Raw genomic sequence first — 18023 nt, 5'->3', positions numbered from 1 at the left:
GATCTTGTTCAGAGAACCCCCCCCTTCTGAGAGGCGCCAGAACACAGGCATAGTTATAACAATCTGGACAAGAATTGAGTAAATTTCTTGAATGATTGCAGATGGGCACAGGTGAGCGATGATGACCCAGAATACAGTTCTGTGGCTCCCACACACGAGGTTTCAGGGCATGGAGGAGGGGTGGTTTTGCACCGCCATAATGCCCCATTCCTAGAGGGAGGGATGTGAGTGAGAGAAAACCAGAGAGCTAACGATGGTAATAAAGGGTCATGAAAAAAGACTACTATCAGGTGGAAGGGACAGGAATAAGGGGAGGTAGGGGAACAGGAGGCATGATGGAAGAGTGAACATGATCGAAGTACATTGTATGCATTGTAGAAATGCCATAATGTACCTTGTGCTATGTACAACAACACCAATAAACAAGGCAGATAGATAAACATCTGCAAAACTGATGCATGTCATGAAGCAACTTCCTTCACCCAGGCCAAACTGCAGGTATAGGTGGGAGCGTGGGTCATTCTAATTCATTTCAAAGGAATATGTTTTTAAAATGAAAGTTCAAATCCTTACTCTACCAGCCACAGCTGTAGAACCTAATGAAATGATTTAGTCTCTGCTGAGCAATGTTTCCTCTTTATTAAAATGAGCAAATCCTGCCAACCATTTGTGCTTCTGTGGGTAACATGAGAATCCACTGTCTAGGAACTACTCAAAACCAGCTGCGTGATTGCACTGCCTGTTGAAAATGCACTCTCTGTGACTGCACTGGATGTAAAGAATCCACATCACTAATGAGAGCCAGAAATGGGCAACAGTGACACATACAGGGGACGCCCTAGAGACAGATGACAGAGCAACCAAACAGAGCAACCCTGGTGCTAGTAAGAGCAAAGGAAAACATCCAGGCACCTGACACATTTTTTTTTGTTTTTTGTTTTTGTCAATCATGGGGCTTGAACTCAAGGCTTGGGCACTGCCCCTGAGCTTTTTCTCTCAAGACTAGCACTCTACCAATTTGAGCCACAGCATCAATTCTGGCTTTCTGGTGATTAATTGGAAGTAAGAGTCTCAAAGACTTTCCTGCCCAGGCTGGCTTTGAACCATAACCCTCAGATCTCAGCCTCCTGATTACAGGCATGAGCTACCAGGACTGGGCACATCTGACACTTTGAATGTAGTAACCCTTCATTTTTCTGACAAATCTAGGGAGTAGGGACAATCATTACAACCTTTTGCAGATAGGATGATAGATGAACAGAGGTGGTACAATCTCTCCAAGCAGTGAAGCCAATAGAGTAAGTAACTCAGAAAATGACAGCTCCAAGACAGAGTACTGGAGGAGAAGGAGAGAGCTGTGCATGGTATGACACACTTGCAATATCAGCTACTCCAGAAGCAGAGGAAAGAGGCTCACATATTGGAGGCCAGCCCAGTGAAAGTTAGTGAGACTCTAACTCAAAAACAAAATAAAAGAGCTGGAGTAGTGGAACACCTGGCCCAGTGGTGGAATACTTGCCTAGAAGTACAAAGCCAAGTTCAAACCCTAAAACAACCGAATATAAAAATAATAAGTAAATCAAAAGACTGGGACCATGGCTTAAGTGATACAACACTTGCTTAGTAAGCACAAAGCCTTAGGTTCAATCCCAAGTACTTATGTATGTGTGTGCATGCACGTGCAAATGCAGCATCCAAATCTGATGGCAACTCAAAAACTGAGCCTGGCCAAAGAACATGTCCTGTTGCTGGTCACTGCCTGCCTTTGAATCTGTCTCAGCCAGGTAAAAGGAAGATGCATTTAGGATTCTCCATCCATAGACAACTGAGAGTCATGTAGTGTCTCCAGTTATACAGTTGTCACTCTTACTCTCCTAGAAATCATTCTATGTATTCTCCTCACTCCTCAATGCTCCTTAAAGCATCTGTGCCCATACATCTGCCTTTCCTCTTGTTTGTTTTAGTCAATAAATAAATGAAAAAAATTCAACGTCTTAGCCACCAGGAAATGCATAAGAGAACTACATTAAAATTCCATTTCACTCTTCAGAATGTCCAAGAAAATAAGGCCAGGCATGATGGCTCAGGCCTGCAATCCTGTCTACTCAGAGTAGGAGGCAGAGATCAGGAAGATCACTGTTCTAGGCCAGCCTGGGCTAAAAGTCAGTAAGACTCCATCTCAATGAGTATGACTGCTATGATGGTGCATGCCTGTGATTCTAGCTACACAGGTGGAATATGTAGGAGGATCATAGTCTGAGGTCAGGCAAAAATGTGAGACACCACAAGGAGAATATGGTGGCTCAGATGTGTATGTAATTCTAGATCTCCAGGGGGCATCAAGAGGATCACAGCTTGAGGACAGGCAGCTCAGGCAAAAAGTTCATGATATCTCATCTCAACAGAAAACACAGGGTGTGGCAGTAAGTACCTATCATAACAGGTACAAAGGAAGCCAGAACTGGAGGCATTGTTCAAGTGGTAGAGTGCTAGTTGTGTGTAAAAAAGCTGAGTGACAGGATAAGGACCAGAGTTCAAGTACCAGCAAAAATAAACAAAAGCCAGGCGCTGGTGGCTCACGCCTGTAATCCTAGATACTCAGGAGGTTGAGATCTGAGGATCTCAGTTCAAAACCAGCCTGGGCAAGAAAATCCATGTGACTCTTATTTCCAATAAACCACCAGAAAACAGAAAATGGCACTGTGGCTCAAGTGGTAGAGCATTTGCCTTGAGCTAAAGAGCTGAGGGACAGTGCCCAGGCCTAGAGTTCAAGCCCCACGACCAATCAATCAATCAATAAATATAAACAAAAAGCATTCATTTAGTAGTATTTAAAACATTAACTAATAAATTAATTGATAATCTCTTCATGTGAAATCATTTGAAAACATGAGAGAGGAAAGAAAATATAAGTCCAAAATATTCCTCTCCTCATCAAATCACTATGCAAACTACCTTGGATAGATATCAATGTCTTCCATGCACATAAATGCTCTTCAATATTTAGTGTCTGTGCAGCTAATCCCAGGACACAGGGAATAAAGCCCTTCCACTCCCAGCTCCAACGTTTCTCTCCCTGATGCAAGTTCCAGAGTCCTCAATGGTAGTTAGGACTCATCCAACCAGTAGGCTCTATGCAAATGTAGAGGCAATGTAGAGGCAAATGTAGAGGCAAGACCACCTTTACTCTTCCACATCCAACACTCAGGTGGCACTTGATATTGCCCTTCTTTTCAGACACACACACACACACACATACACACACACACAATTACATAAGATATAACTTGCTTTTTTTTTTTTTTTTTTTTTGTTGGTCATGGGGCCTGAATTCTGGGCCTGGGCATTGTCCCTCAGCTCTTCAGCTCAAGGTGAGTGCTCTACTACTTGAGCCACAGACACCACTTCCAGCTTTTCCTGCTTATGTGGTGCAGAGGAATTGAACCCAGGGCCTCATGCATTCAAGGCAAGCACTCTGCCACTGAGCCACCTTCCCAGCCCATACCTCGCTTTCATATATATATATATATATATATATATATATATATATATATATATACATATATATATATATATATATACAACATGATGTTTTGATATACATAGTAAGATCATACAGCAATCAAGAAAATTAACATCCATCTTGTCAACACCTGAAATCTCTCTTTTCAATTTTCTAGTATATAATGCAGTATTATTAACTGAAGTCCTCACATTGTCCTTGGATCCCTGTGTGAGTCATCCTACCAATTGAAACTTCACAACCTTTGGCCAACATCTCTACATTTCTCCAACCATGCATCCCAGATAAGCACACTCTAGTCTGTGTTTCCATGTGTATGCTCTTCTAGTTCTACAGGTAAGTGAATTTGCATAGTATTTTTTCTTTCTGAGTCTAGTTTATCTTAATGCCCTCCAGATTCATCCATATTATGACAAACGGTAGGATTTCTTTTCTAAGTCCAGTAATATATGTGTGTCTGTGCCTGTGTTTCACAATTTGCCACTGGATATTTAAGCTGTTTCTGTATTGTGGCTATTGTGACTAGTGCTACAATGAACAGAACATGTTATACTAATTTTGCTCACATGAAAGATGCTGGATAATGACAGAGGAAATACAAAACACCCATGCTATTGGTGTCTAGGCACTGTTGAAAGGTTGTAGTGGTCTAACATCCCCCAAACCGACAATGTGCAACAACACATACCCAATTGAACTAGAAATTTCTTCTGACCACACTCCAAGGGTCATGCACAAACACAATCTTTATTTTATATCACACTAATGGTCTCTTCATATGTTAAAGCTGATTCCTGATGTAAATAGTCTCTAAGGATTTATTTAGCCAAGAGTCCTCCTATGTGTGTTTAGGGACCACATGAGGAGTTACCAGATTGCAAAATCTCAAACAACAAAGTTCCTAGTGCCATCCAGATAGTGACCCCCCTCCTCTATCCTCCACCCTCTCATACATAGACTATATGTATGGGAGATAGACAATAATCATTCCTTAAATTCATAAATTACTGTGCTCCTTAAGAAACTATTTGTGTAAAGTGTTTTAAGACAGCCATGTATCAGCAAGGGTTATATAAGGATATGTAAAAATAACATCATGCCATAAGCAGAGAAGCAGGGTACTAATTACTAGACTGTCTCCTTCCTTCTCACCGTTCTTCCCCCACCAATAGTGTGGGCGACTGATTTGAAGTTAACATTACTGTATTACTGTGTTCTTTTCTGGGGGCTGCCATAGAAAGTAATGTGAACTGGGAGGCATAGAACAATAGTAATTCACTGTCTCACAGTTCTGACGGCTTTCATTCCAAAGTCAAGTGCCGGCAGGGTTGTTCTCACTATGAAAACTCTCAGGGAAGGTTCCTTCGTTGCCTCCTCCAGTTTCTGGCAGTGGACTTAACCACTGCATCAGGCACCACTGCTTTGAAATTCAACTTCTCAGGACCACATCTGTCTTCCAAAACACAGCTGGCTGAAATTCAGGTATATCCATCAAACACTTCCATCAGGGAGTTGCACTGGCTGGGAAATTCTATGTCAGGGTCCATTCATGTACTTTCATTCTGCTTCGACGTCATAGGTATTGTGAATAGTGCTGCAACTAACAGAAGAACTATTCACGGTCTGTGTCTTCCTAAAACATGTATAGGCTGCTTAAGGCAAGCTGCCACAAGAGCTGCAGACATGAGCAGGAGGAAGCAGTCCCACCCTCAAAGAGCTCATGATCTAATAAGGAAGCAGGAATGAAATGAATTGCTCCAAGCTGATGAGTGGAATTAATAAGGTGTGCAATGGAACTCTGTGGAAAGACTAGTTAGCTCAGCCCTGGAGGAATGGCACAGTGGGTAAGAAAGAGCATGAACTCTGCAGCTAAACCTCCTGGGTTTGAAGCCTGGCTTTGCACACACTGGCTGGTGTGATGTTAGACAAGTTCTCTAGGCTGCAGACTCCTTATTAATCTGTTAAAATGAGCAAGCAAATGGTAGCTCTATTCATAAAATACTGTGATGGCTGAAAATGGAGACATGATTCAAGTGGTAGGGCACCAGCCTTGTGCAAAAAAGCTAAAGGACAGTGTCCAGGCCCTGAGTTCACCCTCCAGAAGTCACACACACACACACACACACACACACACACACACACACACACACACTAAAAATGGAACTCCATCAACCAGTGAGTGTACTTTTTTTTTTTGTCAGTTGTGGGGCTTAAATTCAAGGCCTGGGAGCTGTCCCTGTGCCTCAAGGCTAGCACTCTGCCACTTAAACCACAGCACCACTTCTAGTTTTTGAGTGGTTAATTGGAGATAAGAGTCTGGGGGGGGGAGGGCGGGCTAGGAAGGTGGCTCAGTGGTAGAGTGCTTGCCTTACATGCATGAGGCCCTGGGTTCGATTCCTCAATACCACATAAGCAGAAAAAGCTGGAAATGGCACTGTGGCTCAAATGGTAGAGCACTAGCCTTGAGCTGAAGAGCTGAGGGACAGTGCCCAGGCCCAGAGTTCAGGACCCATTACGCCACCGGCCCCCACACCCCCGGCCAAAAAAAAAGAGTCTCATGGGGATTCTTCTGGGCTGTGGTCCTCAGATCTCAGCTTCTAAGTAGCTAGGATTACTGGCATGAGCCACCAGTGCCTGGTAGTGAATGTATTTTTAAAATGACATATCTCTATTCCATAGAACACTACTCAGCAATGAAAGGAAACAAACTACTGAATTATGCAACAACATGATTAACCCTTGAAAACATTACACTAAGCAATAGAAGCCAGACACAAAGAACTGCATATTGTGTGATGGCATTCATATGACATTTCAGGGAAAAGTAAATTTATCAAGGCCAAAGCAGACCATTGATTGCTACAGAATAGCAAGAAGTACAGAGTGGAAATGCAACAGCTATGAGAGAACTTTGGGGCCTAGAAGAAATGTTCTAAAACTTGTGGTAGTTTCTCAAATCTACTTATTTAACAAAGTGTACTGAACTTGTACTTGCACTGGATGCATTTTACTTTTATGTAATCTAAGTCATGCTTCAATAATGCTGAAGAAAAATGATTCACATGCTTCAAAATAGTTTTTGTTAAAGCTATGAAAAAACGTCATTTTTATATGTACACTGAAGATATACAACAGAGATATTTCTTTCTGGGATGGTTTAAGTATCATCATTTTATAAGTAAAAGGCTGAAGTAAATGATAGCCTTTGTTTTCTCTTCTTGCTAAGTCTGAATGTTTCTTTCTCTCAAATGATCCAGACTCTAAAGGAAAATAGTAATTCAGAGACTAAATTAAAATTGATTATAGTCAAATACCAAACGTTGTAGTTGTAGCTTTTCGTCAGCAACCCTGTAAGTCCACAAGCTCCCAGGAATCTGCCATTTGCTGAGAAACAAATTTAAATTGCTACTGGGAACCCTGTTTCTTAGCTAGAGAATGAACTTGGTTCTCCAAGGAAAAACTCATAGATTTGTCTTCTCCATGTATTTTCTATGTGAGTTTTCATTTATTTTGTTTTGGTGCCAGTACTAGGACTTGAACTTAGGGTCTGGGTGCTGTCCATTAGCTTTTTCTGCTCAAGGATGACACTTAATCACATGATGCACAGCTCCACTTCTTGCTTCTTAGAGTTTAACTGGAGATAAAAGTCTCATAGGCTTTCCTATCCAGGCTGTCCAAATATCAATCTTCAGATCTTAGCCTTCTGAGTAGGTAGGATTACAAGCAGGAGCCACTGGCACCTGGCTCATATGTATACTTTTGTTACTAAACCTTTCTAGCTTATGCCTACAAACATGGAAAAAGTATTAGGAATATCTTTTTTTAAGTAAAATAAAGGCCGGGACTATGGCTTAGTGGTAGAGTGCTTCCCTAGCATGCATAAAGCCTCAGTACCTCATAAACAGAAAAAGCCAGAAGTGGCACTGTGGCTCAAGTGGTAGAGTGCTAACCTTATGCAATGGAATCTCAGGGGCAGTGTCCAGGCCCTGAGTTTAAGCCCCACGACTGGCAAAAAAATAAAAATAAAAAATAAGATAAACTAGCCAAGCTCCAGAAGGTAACGCCTATAATCCTAACTACTCAGAAAGCTGAAATATGAGGATAACAGCTCAAAGCCAGCCTAGGCAAGAAAGTTGGTAAGACTCATATCCCCAATTAGCCACCAAAAAGAGTTGGAAGAAGAGTGACTCAAGTGTTAGAGCTGCTAGCCTTGAGCAAAAAAGCTCAGGGACAGCACCCAATCCCTGAATTCAAGCCCCAACACTGGCACACTAGCAGAAGTACACGCACGCGCGCGCGCGCACACACACACACACACACACACAAAGAATTAGTTACACTTATGGTTCTGATTGCAGTCATTTGTCTAGAGTCTCAAAATAACTCTTTTCATTAATAATTACTATAAAAATATCAAGGAACTTAGGAACCCTAACTCCAGATTTTCATATCAGTAAGGAAAAAGCTCTTGTTGAAGTTAACAAATGATTTTCTTTCACAGTAGTCCTACACATAGAGCTTTCGTGAAATTGAGTTTCCCGTTTCTGACCATGAATCCAAGTTACACAAACCTACAAGAAACAGCTTTGTGACTTGCAGTTAGCAAGCACTCACTCCTGGCCATAGCATGTGTGGACAATTCCTTATCTGTGCCATCAGGGTAAACACACAGCCCTCTAGGCAAACCACAATGCAACAGAGTAAGGTATAAAGTATGTTCAATTATCAATGTACAAGATCAAGATTATATGTTTGGCAAAGTATACATTCCATCCCTTGTAAGTACAGTATATGCCAACCTAAACCAAACTCTAGATTACATTTCAACATGCTTTTCATTTCCATTTTTATCATTGCCTGTCATATGTAATATCTTCAGATTCTATAAGTAAGCAAACACTCAAACCTGAAGCACTAAGTGTGACTTCTCTCATTTGTAATTGCTTTCCAACAGAATTAATCTGTATGTTTTTAAACATTTGTCCTTTATGTTAACTTTTCATAGCCCTTAAATTATCTTCTTTCCGCTATCCCCTCATTCAACAATTTCTGAGCATTTGCAGTGATTCAGACTTGATTCTAAACTCTGATTATACAGCTGAACAATATAGATAAAATTCCTGAATCCAAGAACCAATTTTTTTTTTTGTCGGTCGTGGGGCTTGAACTCTGGGACTGGGTACTGTCCCTAAGTTCTTCAGCCCAAGGTGAGCACTCTACCACTTGAGCCACAGTGTCATTTCCGATTTTCTGGTGGTTTATTGGAGATAAGAATCTCACAGACTTTCTTGCCTGGGCTAGCTTTGAACCACTGTGATCCTCAAATCTCAGCCTCCTGAGTAGCTAGTATTACAGGCGTGAGCCACCGGCACTTAAGATTACAGAGAATCTTAAGTCCAGCGAAACTACAGTGAATGTTTTTTACACCATAAACACAAATATCACCATTTCATTCATCATAATCTCTTTGTCCTTCTCCACATATCTCCTACCATCCATCTTTTTTTTTTAATGTGGATACTAGGGCTTGAACTCAGAACCTGGTGCTGCCCCTTAGATTTTTCACTTATGGCTGATACTCTACCACGTAAGCCACAGCTTCACTTCTAGCTTTTTAGTGGTGAACTGAAGAATCTCACATAATTTCTTGCCTGGGCTGGCTTAGAATCATGATGTTCAGATTTCAGCCTTCAGAGTAGCTAGGAACACAGGTATGAGCCACCAGCGCCCAGCTCCACCTTTTGAGGACAGTACCTGGGATTCAAACTCATGACCTCCTGCTTTGTAGGCAGGTACTCTATCACTTGAGCCACATGACCTCTCTTCACCCCTCACATGTCTGAAAGACCAATCTGTACAAAATGTTGTCAATACTGCAGTAGAAGGAGTATCTAGTCACCTGCTTCTGAACTCAACTATCACTCTATTCTCCTCCCATGCCATCAGTTAGTGCCCCTTTCCTAGCCTTCAACTCCGAAACCAGAAAGCTCAGCTAACCAAGGCTTTGGTTCAGCCCTTATTTGCAGAGGTGAATAGGAGGTAACAGCATAGTCTTTCTGTGGCTACACTCGAGTGAACCCAGAAAGCCACTGCCTATTCTATCTAAGAGTGTGATCTCTTATGTCATGATCTGTTCTAGAAACCCAACTGGAACAGGAAAGGTAGTTTTCCTGGGCCTCTACAACAGTAGTATTAATCTTTAAAAAAAAAAAAAAAATCACTGAAAATACTTGTTAGGGAGAGCAAGGGTGGCCCTTCCTGGGAAAACCTGGGGAAGAAGAGAACAATGAGGACTTCCTCACTTCTACTCTACCCATAATTAGGACATTTCCCCCCAATGCTGAATGTGTATGCCAGGAAATCCAGTAAAATGCAAGAAGGAAATATTAAAGTTGCTGTTTATCTTTATTTTACTCAAAAATAAAAACTCAGTTGTACTGATAGCTAATAAACAGATTGACAAAGGAGACTTCACCTAGTCCCCAAGTCAGATGATTCCATATTACCCAAAGCCCTCAGTCCTCCGGGGAGAAGGCAAGCCACCAGGCTATCATCTGAGAAGGCCGTGTGGTAGCTTGTGGGTAACTGGCCAAGTGGGACATGGGTTCTGTTCTCCTAAACAGCAGGAGACTTGCAGCCTGTACTGAAATGGAGAATGACCGTGAAAGTCTCTTGACTATGCAGGACTTAACTGTGTTCTCCCAGTAAAATACTTAAAAGGGCTTTTAACCTTAGAGTTATGTGGGAGGAGGAACCAAGATGGCAGATTAGGATTTGAAGCAGAGCAGCACTTCCCAGCTTCTTAGAGCCTGTGATTCAAACAGCCAGAACACAGCTTCTCAGCGAGTTAGGTGACTAAGAGGGCATAATGATGTTTAGCATCAGACAGATAGAGACTAGGAGAAACCAATGACTGTGGTTATTTGAACACACCAGTGCCAGGTCTAAAGTGACCCCACTGAGTAACAGAGGAAGGGAACAGCAGAAAGGGAAAGGAGAAGAGGCACACATTCCATAGACATGGAACAGAAAGGCTGTCCAAATTTAGCTGATCTAGAGCTGCCTATGCTGCTGTTAGAGAAATGTTTATATATACATATACACACACATATGTACATACATATATATTAAAAACAAAAAAAGGCTGAAAATGGATTATGCAACTTGTGGGTGGGGCTGGGAAGGGAAAACTGGGAAAGAGTTATATTGTCCAAAAAAGATTTATGTAACTGTGACTTATGTAGTTGTAAACCCTCTGTACATCATCTTTATAATAACACTAAGAAGTAATCACAAGAAAGGAATATATATACATATACACACATTAGATATTCATATATGCATACATACATGTGTGTGTGTGTGTGTGTGTGTGTGTGTGTGTGTGTGTGTGTGTTTCCTAGTACTGGAGCTTGAACTCAGAACCCTGTGCTCTCACTTGGCTTTTTCAGCTCAAAGCTGATATTCTACCACTTAAGCCACAGCTACACCTCTGTTATCTTTTTTTTAACATTATTCACAATAGCCAAGTTATAGAACCAGCCTAGGCATTCATCAATAGATGAATGGATAAAGAAAATATAGTACATACACACAGTGGAGTATTATGCCACCAAAAAAGAAGAATTAAACCATGTTGTTTGCAGGGAAATGGATGGAAATTATCATGCTTTGGAAAACAAGCCAGACTCAGGAAAACAAATGTCATACATTTTCTCTCATATGTGGAATCAAGAGAAAAGATATAAAAATAGAACAAGGACTACTGAAATAGAAGAGGAGAGGAAAAGGGAGAAGAGTAATGAAGAAATGAATATGATCCAAGTGTACTATTTGCATGTATGAAAATGTTACAAGGAAACACATTAGTTTGTATAATTAATATATACTAATAAAAAGTGTTTTTAGCTAGGCACTAGTGGCTCACACCTGTAATTCTAGCTACTCAAGAGACTGAGACCCAAAGGATCACAGTTTTAAAAAAGCCTGGGCTGGGGCTGGGAAGGTGGCTCAGTGGTAGAGCGCTTGCCTTGCATGCATGAGGCCCTGGGTTCGATTCCTCAGCAAAAAGAAAAAAGCCGGAAGTGCTGCTGTGGCTCAAGTGGTAGAGCACTCATCTTGAGCTAAAGAGCTAAGGGACAGCACCCAGGCCCAGAGTTCAGGCCCCATGACCGGACCCAAAAACAAAAAAAAAAGCCTGGGCTAAGTCTTCAAGATTCTATCTCCAATTAACCAGCAAAAATGCTAGACTGGAGTCATGGCTTAAATGGTAGAGTGCCAGGTACTTTTCTACATGTAAGAAAGCCCCAGTACCAGCACACACACACACACACACACACACACACACACACACACACACATTTTTTTTTTTTTTTTGTCGGTCGTGGGGCTTGAACTCTGGGCTTGGGCGCTGTCCCTCAGCTCTTCAGCTCAAGGCGAGTGCTCTACCACTTGAGCTACAGCGCCACTTCCGGTTTTCTGGTGGTTTATTGGAGATAGGAGACTCACGGTCTCTCCTGCCTGGGCTGGCTTTGAACCGCGATCCTCAGATCTCAGCCTCCTGAGTAGCTAGGATTACAGGCGTGAGCCACCAGCGCCCGGCCACACACACATTTTTTAAAAGGAGTTACATAAGTTATAAAATGTAACTTTGCCTTTGTTGGGATAACAAGCAGCTTCCAGAAATATACTACCTGATACTGATTATATAGCAATAAACTCAGTTTCATAAAATTATAAGTGTCGTATGGACATGTAGAAAATAAATGCTATTCTAGAGAAATGTATGTCAAAAACGTATTTGAAAATGTTTTTTATCACCTCTTACTAACAAGCTAGACATACATAACTCTAAAATCATCCATCTGCACTTTTAAAAATCTGAAAACAAAATTTCCTAAAATATTTTAGTGTTTTCCGAAAGAATACTTACAGAGCCTTTTTAAAATTTATTGTTAAAGCATTAAACCATAGCACTTTTCCTAGTAGAAAGTGATGAATAACAACTTGAAAAGTGAGCAATCACTGGCCAAGTTTCTGCTTTTGAAAACTTTTAGAAAGCCAGGCAAGAGTGGCTCATGCCTTACAATCCTAGCTATTCAGGAGGCTGAAATCTGAGGATCACAGTCAAAGCCAGCCCAGGCAGGAGAGTCCATGAGACACTTACCTCCAATTCATGGGAACAACTTTATAGTAAGAGAAGGATGTAGCAGAATGATGAACTGAGCTAAGGGGACATGACATCATGATATATGCAGTCACACTGTGTACACTTGTTGGGGCTCCTCACTTAGCTTCATGCTCTCTTCTCACCACCATGAAAGCTAATGGTTTCTGGACAAGAGTTCCCCATTTCTACTTTGCACCTAAAAAGTATTTTATACTAATAAGCACTAATATAAAATAAGCTTCAGCCAGGCTAATTAGTGGACCTGTATAATCCCAGCACTCAAGAAGCAGAGGTAGGGACTGGGAATATGGCTGAGTGGTAGAGTGCTTGCCTAGCATGCATGAAGCCCTGGATTCGATTCCTCAGCACCACATAAACAGAAAAGGCCAGAAGTGGCCCTGTGGCTCAAGTGGTAGAGTTCTAGTCTTGAGCAAAAGAAGCTCAGGAACAATGCCTAGGCCTCGAATATCTGTCCCTAAGCTCAAGCCACGGGACTGGCAAAAGAAGAAAGTAGGAAGAAGGAAGAAGGAAAGAGGAAGAGGAAGAGGAGGAGGAGGAGGAGGAGGAGGAGGAGGAGGGAGAGGGGGAGGACTGAGTTTGAGAACAACCTGGGTTGCATTTCAAGTTCCAGGTCAGCTTGGGCTATGAAACTCTGTCTCAAAATTTTCCTTTAATTAATTAATTTAATTAACTTTGAATTGTTGAATTATGAGTGCTAAGCTAAACTTGTTCAAAAGAATTATATATGCAATTACATTTGTATATTTATTTAATAGTTATAGTCACACAATAACAAAATAATTTAACAAATTATTTCATTTCCTCTGTTACAGAAAATTTTGTTTTCTAACCATTTGTATATTTATTTAATAGCTATAGTTGCAATAACAAAATAATTTAACAAAACAAATTATTTCATTTCCTCTGTTAGAGAAAATTCAATTTTCTAACAAAAAATGCTCTGGCTTCCAGGGTAATTTCTCACTTAGTCTGCAATGCTAGCCACTTGGAAAGAGGAGGTTGGGTGACTGAAGTTCTAGGCTAGTCCAGATATAAAAGTTTGAGAAACTATTATCTCAATCAATGACTGGGCAAGTCTATTAACACAGCTATAAGAAAAGGAAACTTCTTCTGGGCACAGCGGTTCATGCCTGCCATCCCAATGGAGAAGAACCAGCAAGGCCAGCTGGGACATAAAGCCAGGCCCTGCCTCAAAAATAACAAAGGCAGCTAGAGGGGTGACTCAAAGGGCAGATCACTAGTAAAGGTCTCTGATTTCCAACCCCACTACTGCCAAAAATTAATAACCACCAAGGGAGAGGGGGAGGGGAGTGAGAGGGGCCTGGTTTAGTATAGAAGCCTGCAAGCCCAAGGCCATGAGTTCAATCCCTAGTACTGCCAAAAATACTTTTTTCCCCCTAACACAAATTTCTGTTAGAGAAAATTATTATCACTTTTATATTATTTTTTAATCTATTGGTACATGTTTCATAAGGCACACAGTATATTAATGTGGCCATAAGTGCATCTAATTTATATATAAATAAGCATTTATGTAAAGCATTGCAGGCTCAACTACGTATCATTTATGAGAATATGTGGTGAAAACAGTAGCACACTAACAAGACACCAGTGATGACCTTTTAATTTTGCTTGTTTTTGTGTGCAGATAATGGGAGCCTTCCACTGAGGGCCTCATGCTCTCCCTTAGCTTTTGCACTCCAGGCTGGCACTCTACCATTTGAGCCACACCTCCACTTGGGAAGGGGGGATTTTTTGTTTCTGTTTTTGTTTTTGCCGGCTAACTGGTTGTAAGAATCTCTCGGAGACTTTTCTGCACAGGCTGGCTTTGAACCCAGCTAATCAGATCTCAGCCTGCTAAGTAGCTAGGGTGACAAGTGTGAGGCACCAGTGCCTGGCACCGGTACTGATCTTGCACTTTGGGCACCCATGCTCCAAACTTACTCCCTAGTCTGGCAACTTTCCCTGACAGCATGGTTTGCGGTAGAGAATTTCGGTCAGGACTAGATTCCAGTGGCGCTGCCCTGCCTCAGGCACGCCCGCAGGTGTGCATCCTACAGCAGGTGGCCAGGCTTGTGTGCGTGCACACGGCTAAGCCCGCACGGCACAGTCATCTCCCCCAGCTGTGTGCGGCCAGGGACTCTGAGTCTATCAGAAAGCCCCACTCCCTCGCCCCACGGATCACGGGCCACCGAGGCCCACCCGGTACTGCGAATCTTCTCTGTGACATCCAGAGTGACTCTACTGATAATCTTCTCTGTGACATCCAGAGTGACTCTACTGATAGGAAATAAAAGTCCTCTTCTAACATACACCCCAGAAGGTAACCGCTGCCAACCTCTCCAAAAAGAGAGACAGAGAGAGAGATTGGGGGAGACGAGGCTGCACCCCCCGCCTGGTCCCCTGCCACTTGGCCGCTAGACAGTTGTCACATCACTGCAACTCCGCACCAGACCTTTCTCCGGGACGTGCTGAAACCTGACCACAGCCTTCCCTCGTCCGCGCTTCGCCCCTCCCCGCCTCGGGTGGCGCGCTGCCGGGGCTGTGCTCCCCTAGACCCTATCCAGGGGCGCTGAGCCTACCCCACGGGGTCCCCAGAGCTAGGCCCGCCCAGAGCTGGGACAGCCCCTGCCCCAGTCTCTTGGGGGGGGGGGGTCACCCGATCCCTTGGGCACACGTGCGGGAGAGTACGTGCGTGCGCCCCACCCCACCCCTGCTTTCCGCGGGGAGCGTCACGCACCTGGATGGTGTGGCCGCTGCCCTGGGCGGTGGGGCCCCCCACCAACTTGCAGTATAGCTCCGAGCGAGACTGCCCGCCGTCGGGTCCCCGCTCCCCGCAGGTGGCGGTGGCCCAAATCTTCGCGGCCTCAGCCAAGTTGAAGTAGGGCGGGTGCAGGCTGAGCCGGGCTGCGGGCGCGGGGTCCCGAGTCTCCGCGCTCCCCAAGAGGGGCACGCAGAGCACCAGCAGCAGCAAGGGCAGCGGCCGTGACCACGGCAGAACTGGCCGCGGGGCCGAGCCCCGAACCCGCGCGGCCGCTTCCATCCCGCAGCACCCAAGTCTCCCGACTGCGCGGGGCTGAGCGGCACCGGCGCCCCGGGACGACGTCGCTCCCCGCGCGCGCTCGCGCCTCGCGTTGCCCGCGGCGGCTGCCTGGGCCAGCGCAGCCCGGGGAAGTGGGCGGCGCCGGGACACGCCCCTCGCTCCACGCGGAGCCCGGCGCGTGGGGGCGGATTCTCGGCTTGGGAACCGGCAGCAGCTGCGGCGGGCACCGCGGGATGTGGAGCTGTCTGCGCCCAGCCTGGAGCCAGCTGACCTGGGCTCTGCGGGAGCCTGGTGCGCGCTGCAAACTTCCTTCAGATCGGGACGGCAGGAGGTGTTCTCCGGGGGAGGGGGGGGGGACTCCCACCCAAGTGGTCCAAACCCGGGAGACCCTCCCCGGGACGGCCCGGGGGCTTCCAACCTCCGGGGAAGAAATCCAACCATCTTCCTTTCGAAATACTCATGATCTCAGACCAGACGCCAAAGACGCCAGCTCCTGACCTGAGAGGCTTGCAGGAAATTGCCAATGCCTGCAGAACATTTCGTCCAATACATTGTTCCCAGACAAGTATTGATCCGTCCATTCTTCACCCTTGGGTACCTAGGATCCTAGCACTACAGTCACAGTCTAAGCCGGGGATTAAAGGTGCTTCCTGATTGAGAAGTGGGAAAATGTATGTCCACATGCAAACCTCAGCCAGTAGCGGGAGTTGTCCTTAGGCAAGCGGAAGGATAACTCGGTGAAAATCTTGGAAATGCCCTCTCCCTTCAATTTTTGAGATGTTGAGCGAATTACTGGAGTTATCATGCTGGTCTTAGGACGGAGGGTGTGCCCCCGGGACTATGGCTAGGTCTGAGTAATCACCTCACCAAAAGGAGCAGAATGGAAGCAATTAAAGGAGGAGTCAACCCTGCCAAGCCAGAATAGTACGGCACTTGAAGCATCCTAGCGGAAATAGGGCTGACATACGCAAAACTAAGGATCAGCCTTGAAAATATAATGCCAAGTAAACACAGCTAGATACAAAAGACCACGTATAATACAGGAGTGACTGCTAACAGGTTTGGGGTTTCTTTTTAGGGGAGTGATGAAAATGTTCTCAGAGAGTGGTGATGGTTATGTAACTCTGTGAATATGCTTAAACACACACACACACATTCAATCATGTGTTTTATGCTTATGATATGTAAATTATATCTGAATAAAGTTGTTGGTAAATTTTGCAGAACTAAACACGATTAAATGCAAAAAGAGTACACGAATGTATTAGCAAGTCAAGTTTTTTTTCTTTTCTTTTCTTCATAAGGCTTGAACTTGGGGCCTGAGTGCTCTCTCTGAGCATTTTTGCTCAAGGTTAGCACTCTACCACTTTAAACCATAACTCCTGCACAAGTAAAGATGAGATGGGGTGGGGTATGTTTTTGGTCATGTCGTCTCTTTTTCCTCTGTACTTTAAATGATTTCCAATAATAAAATATTTCTTTTAATAGTTTTTAAAAACTAGGCACTAGTGGCTCATGCCTCTAATCCTAGCTACTCAGGAGGCTGAGATCTGAGGATTGCAGTTCAAGGCCAGCCCAGGCAGGAAAATCTAAGACTTTACTTCCAATTAACCACCAGAAAAGTTCAGTTGTGGATTAAGGTGGAGAAGGCTACCCTTGAGCAAAAGAGCTCAGGACAGTGCCCAGGTCTTGAGTTCAAGCACCATGACCAACAACAACAAAATAAGTAAAATAGAATGCCTATAATAGTCCTACCCTGGGTGTTTTTTCAATCTTACTATAATTGATAAAGTGAGAAATAAGTGACCAAGAAGCATTGTATTCATAGACTGCTTTATTGAAAAGCAATCCCTTTGTAAAACTACTTGAATTTTTTTTAATTAAAGAAAGGAAAAAGTAAGAAAGAGCTGGACACAGTGGCTCAAGCCTGTAATTCCAGCTACTAGGAAGGCAGAGATCAGGTACATTGTGGTTTTGGATAGCCAGAGAAAGTTATCCAGACCCACTCTTAACAATAACAACAAAAAGTATGGCCTACACATGTCATCCTAGCAATACAGCAGGCATAAGTAGGAAGATCATGATCCAGGCCAACACTGGCAAAGAACTCAAGACCCTATCTGAGAAATAACTAGTGCAAAAAGGGCTGGAGGTATGGCTCAAGTGATAAGAGTGTCACCCAATTCAGGTAAAGGTGTGTGAAGTTCCCCTCTAAAAATAGGGACTCTCCACTTAGGGTCCTTGACTATGATCACAGAATAAGAATT

The 18023-nt window shown here is 43.6% G+C and overlaps 1 protein-coding gene across 1 annotated transcript in view; it reads right to left on the bottom strand.

Annotated features, from left to right (window-relative positions):
* The window catches only part of Lama3 (laminin subunit alpha 3), a 227740-nt gene extending 211984 nt beyond the window's left edge, over window positions 1-15756 (bottom strand). Inside the window, exon 1 of the mRNA XM_042675276.1 lies at window positions 15454-15756. Coding sequence (XP_042531210.1) covers window positions 15454-15756 — 303 coding nt within the window. The remainder of the gene's footprint in view (window positions 1-15453) is intronic.
* Window positions 15757-18023: the final 2267 nt, after the last annotated feature.

Source organism: Dipodomys spectabilis, unplaced genomic scaffold (genome assembly GCF_019054845.1).
Source record: "Dipodomys spectabilis isolate Male_0828 unplaced genomic scaffold, ASM1905484v1 ptg000024l, whole genome shotgun sequence".
Classification (NCBI taxonomy): domain Eukaryota; kingdom Metazoa; phylum Chordata; class Mammalia; order Rodentia; family Heteromyidae; genus Dipodomys; species Dipodomys spectabilis.
Note: the sequence above shows the minus strand (reverse complement) of the source record. Positions and strands in the feature narration are given on the sequence as shown.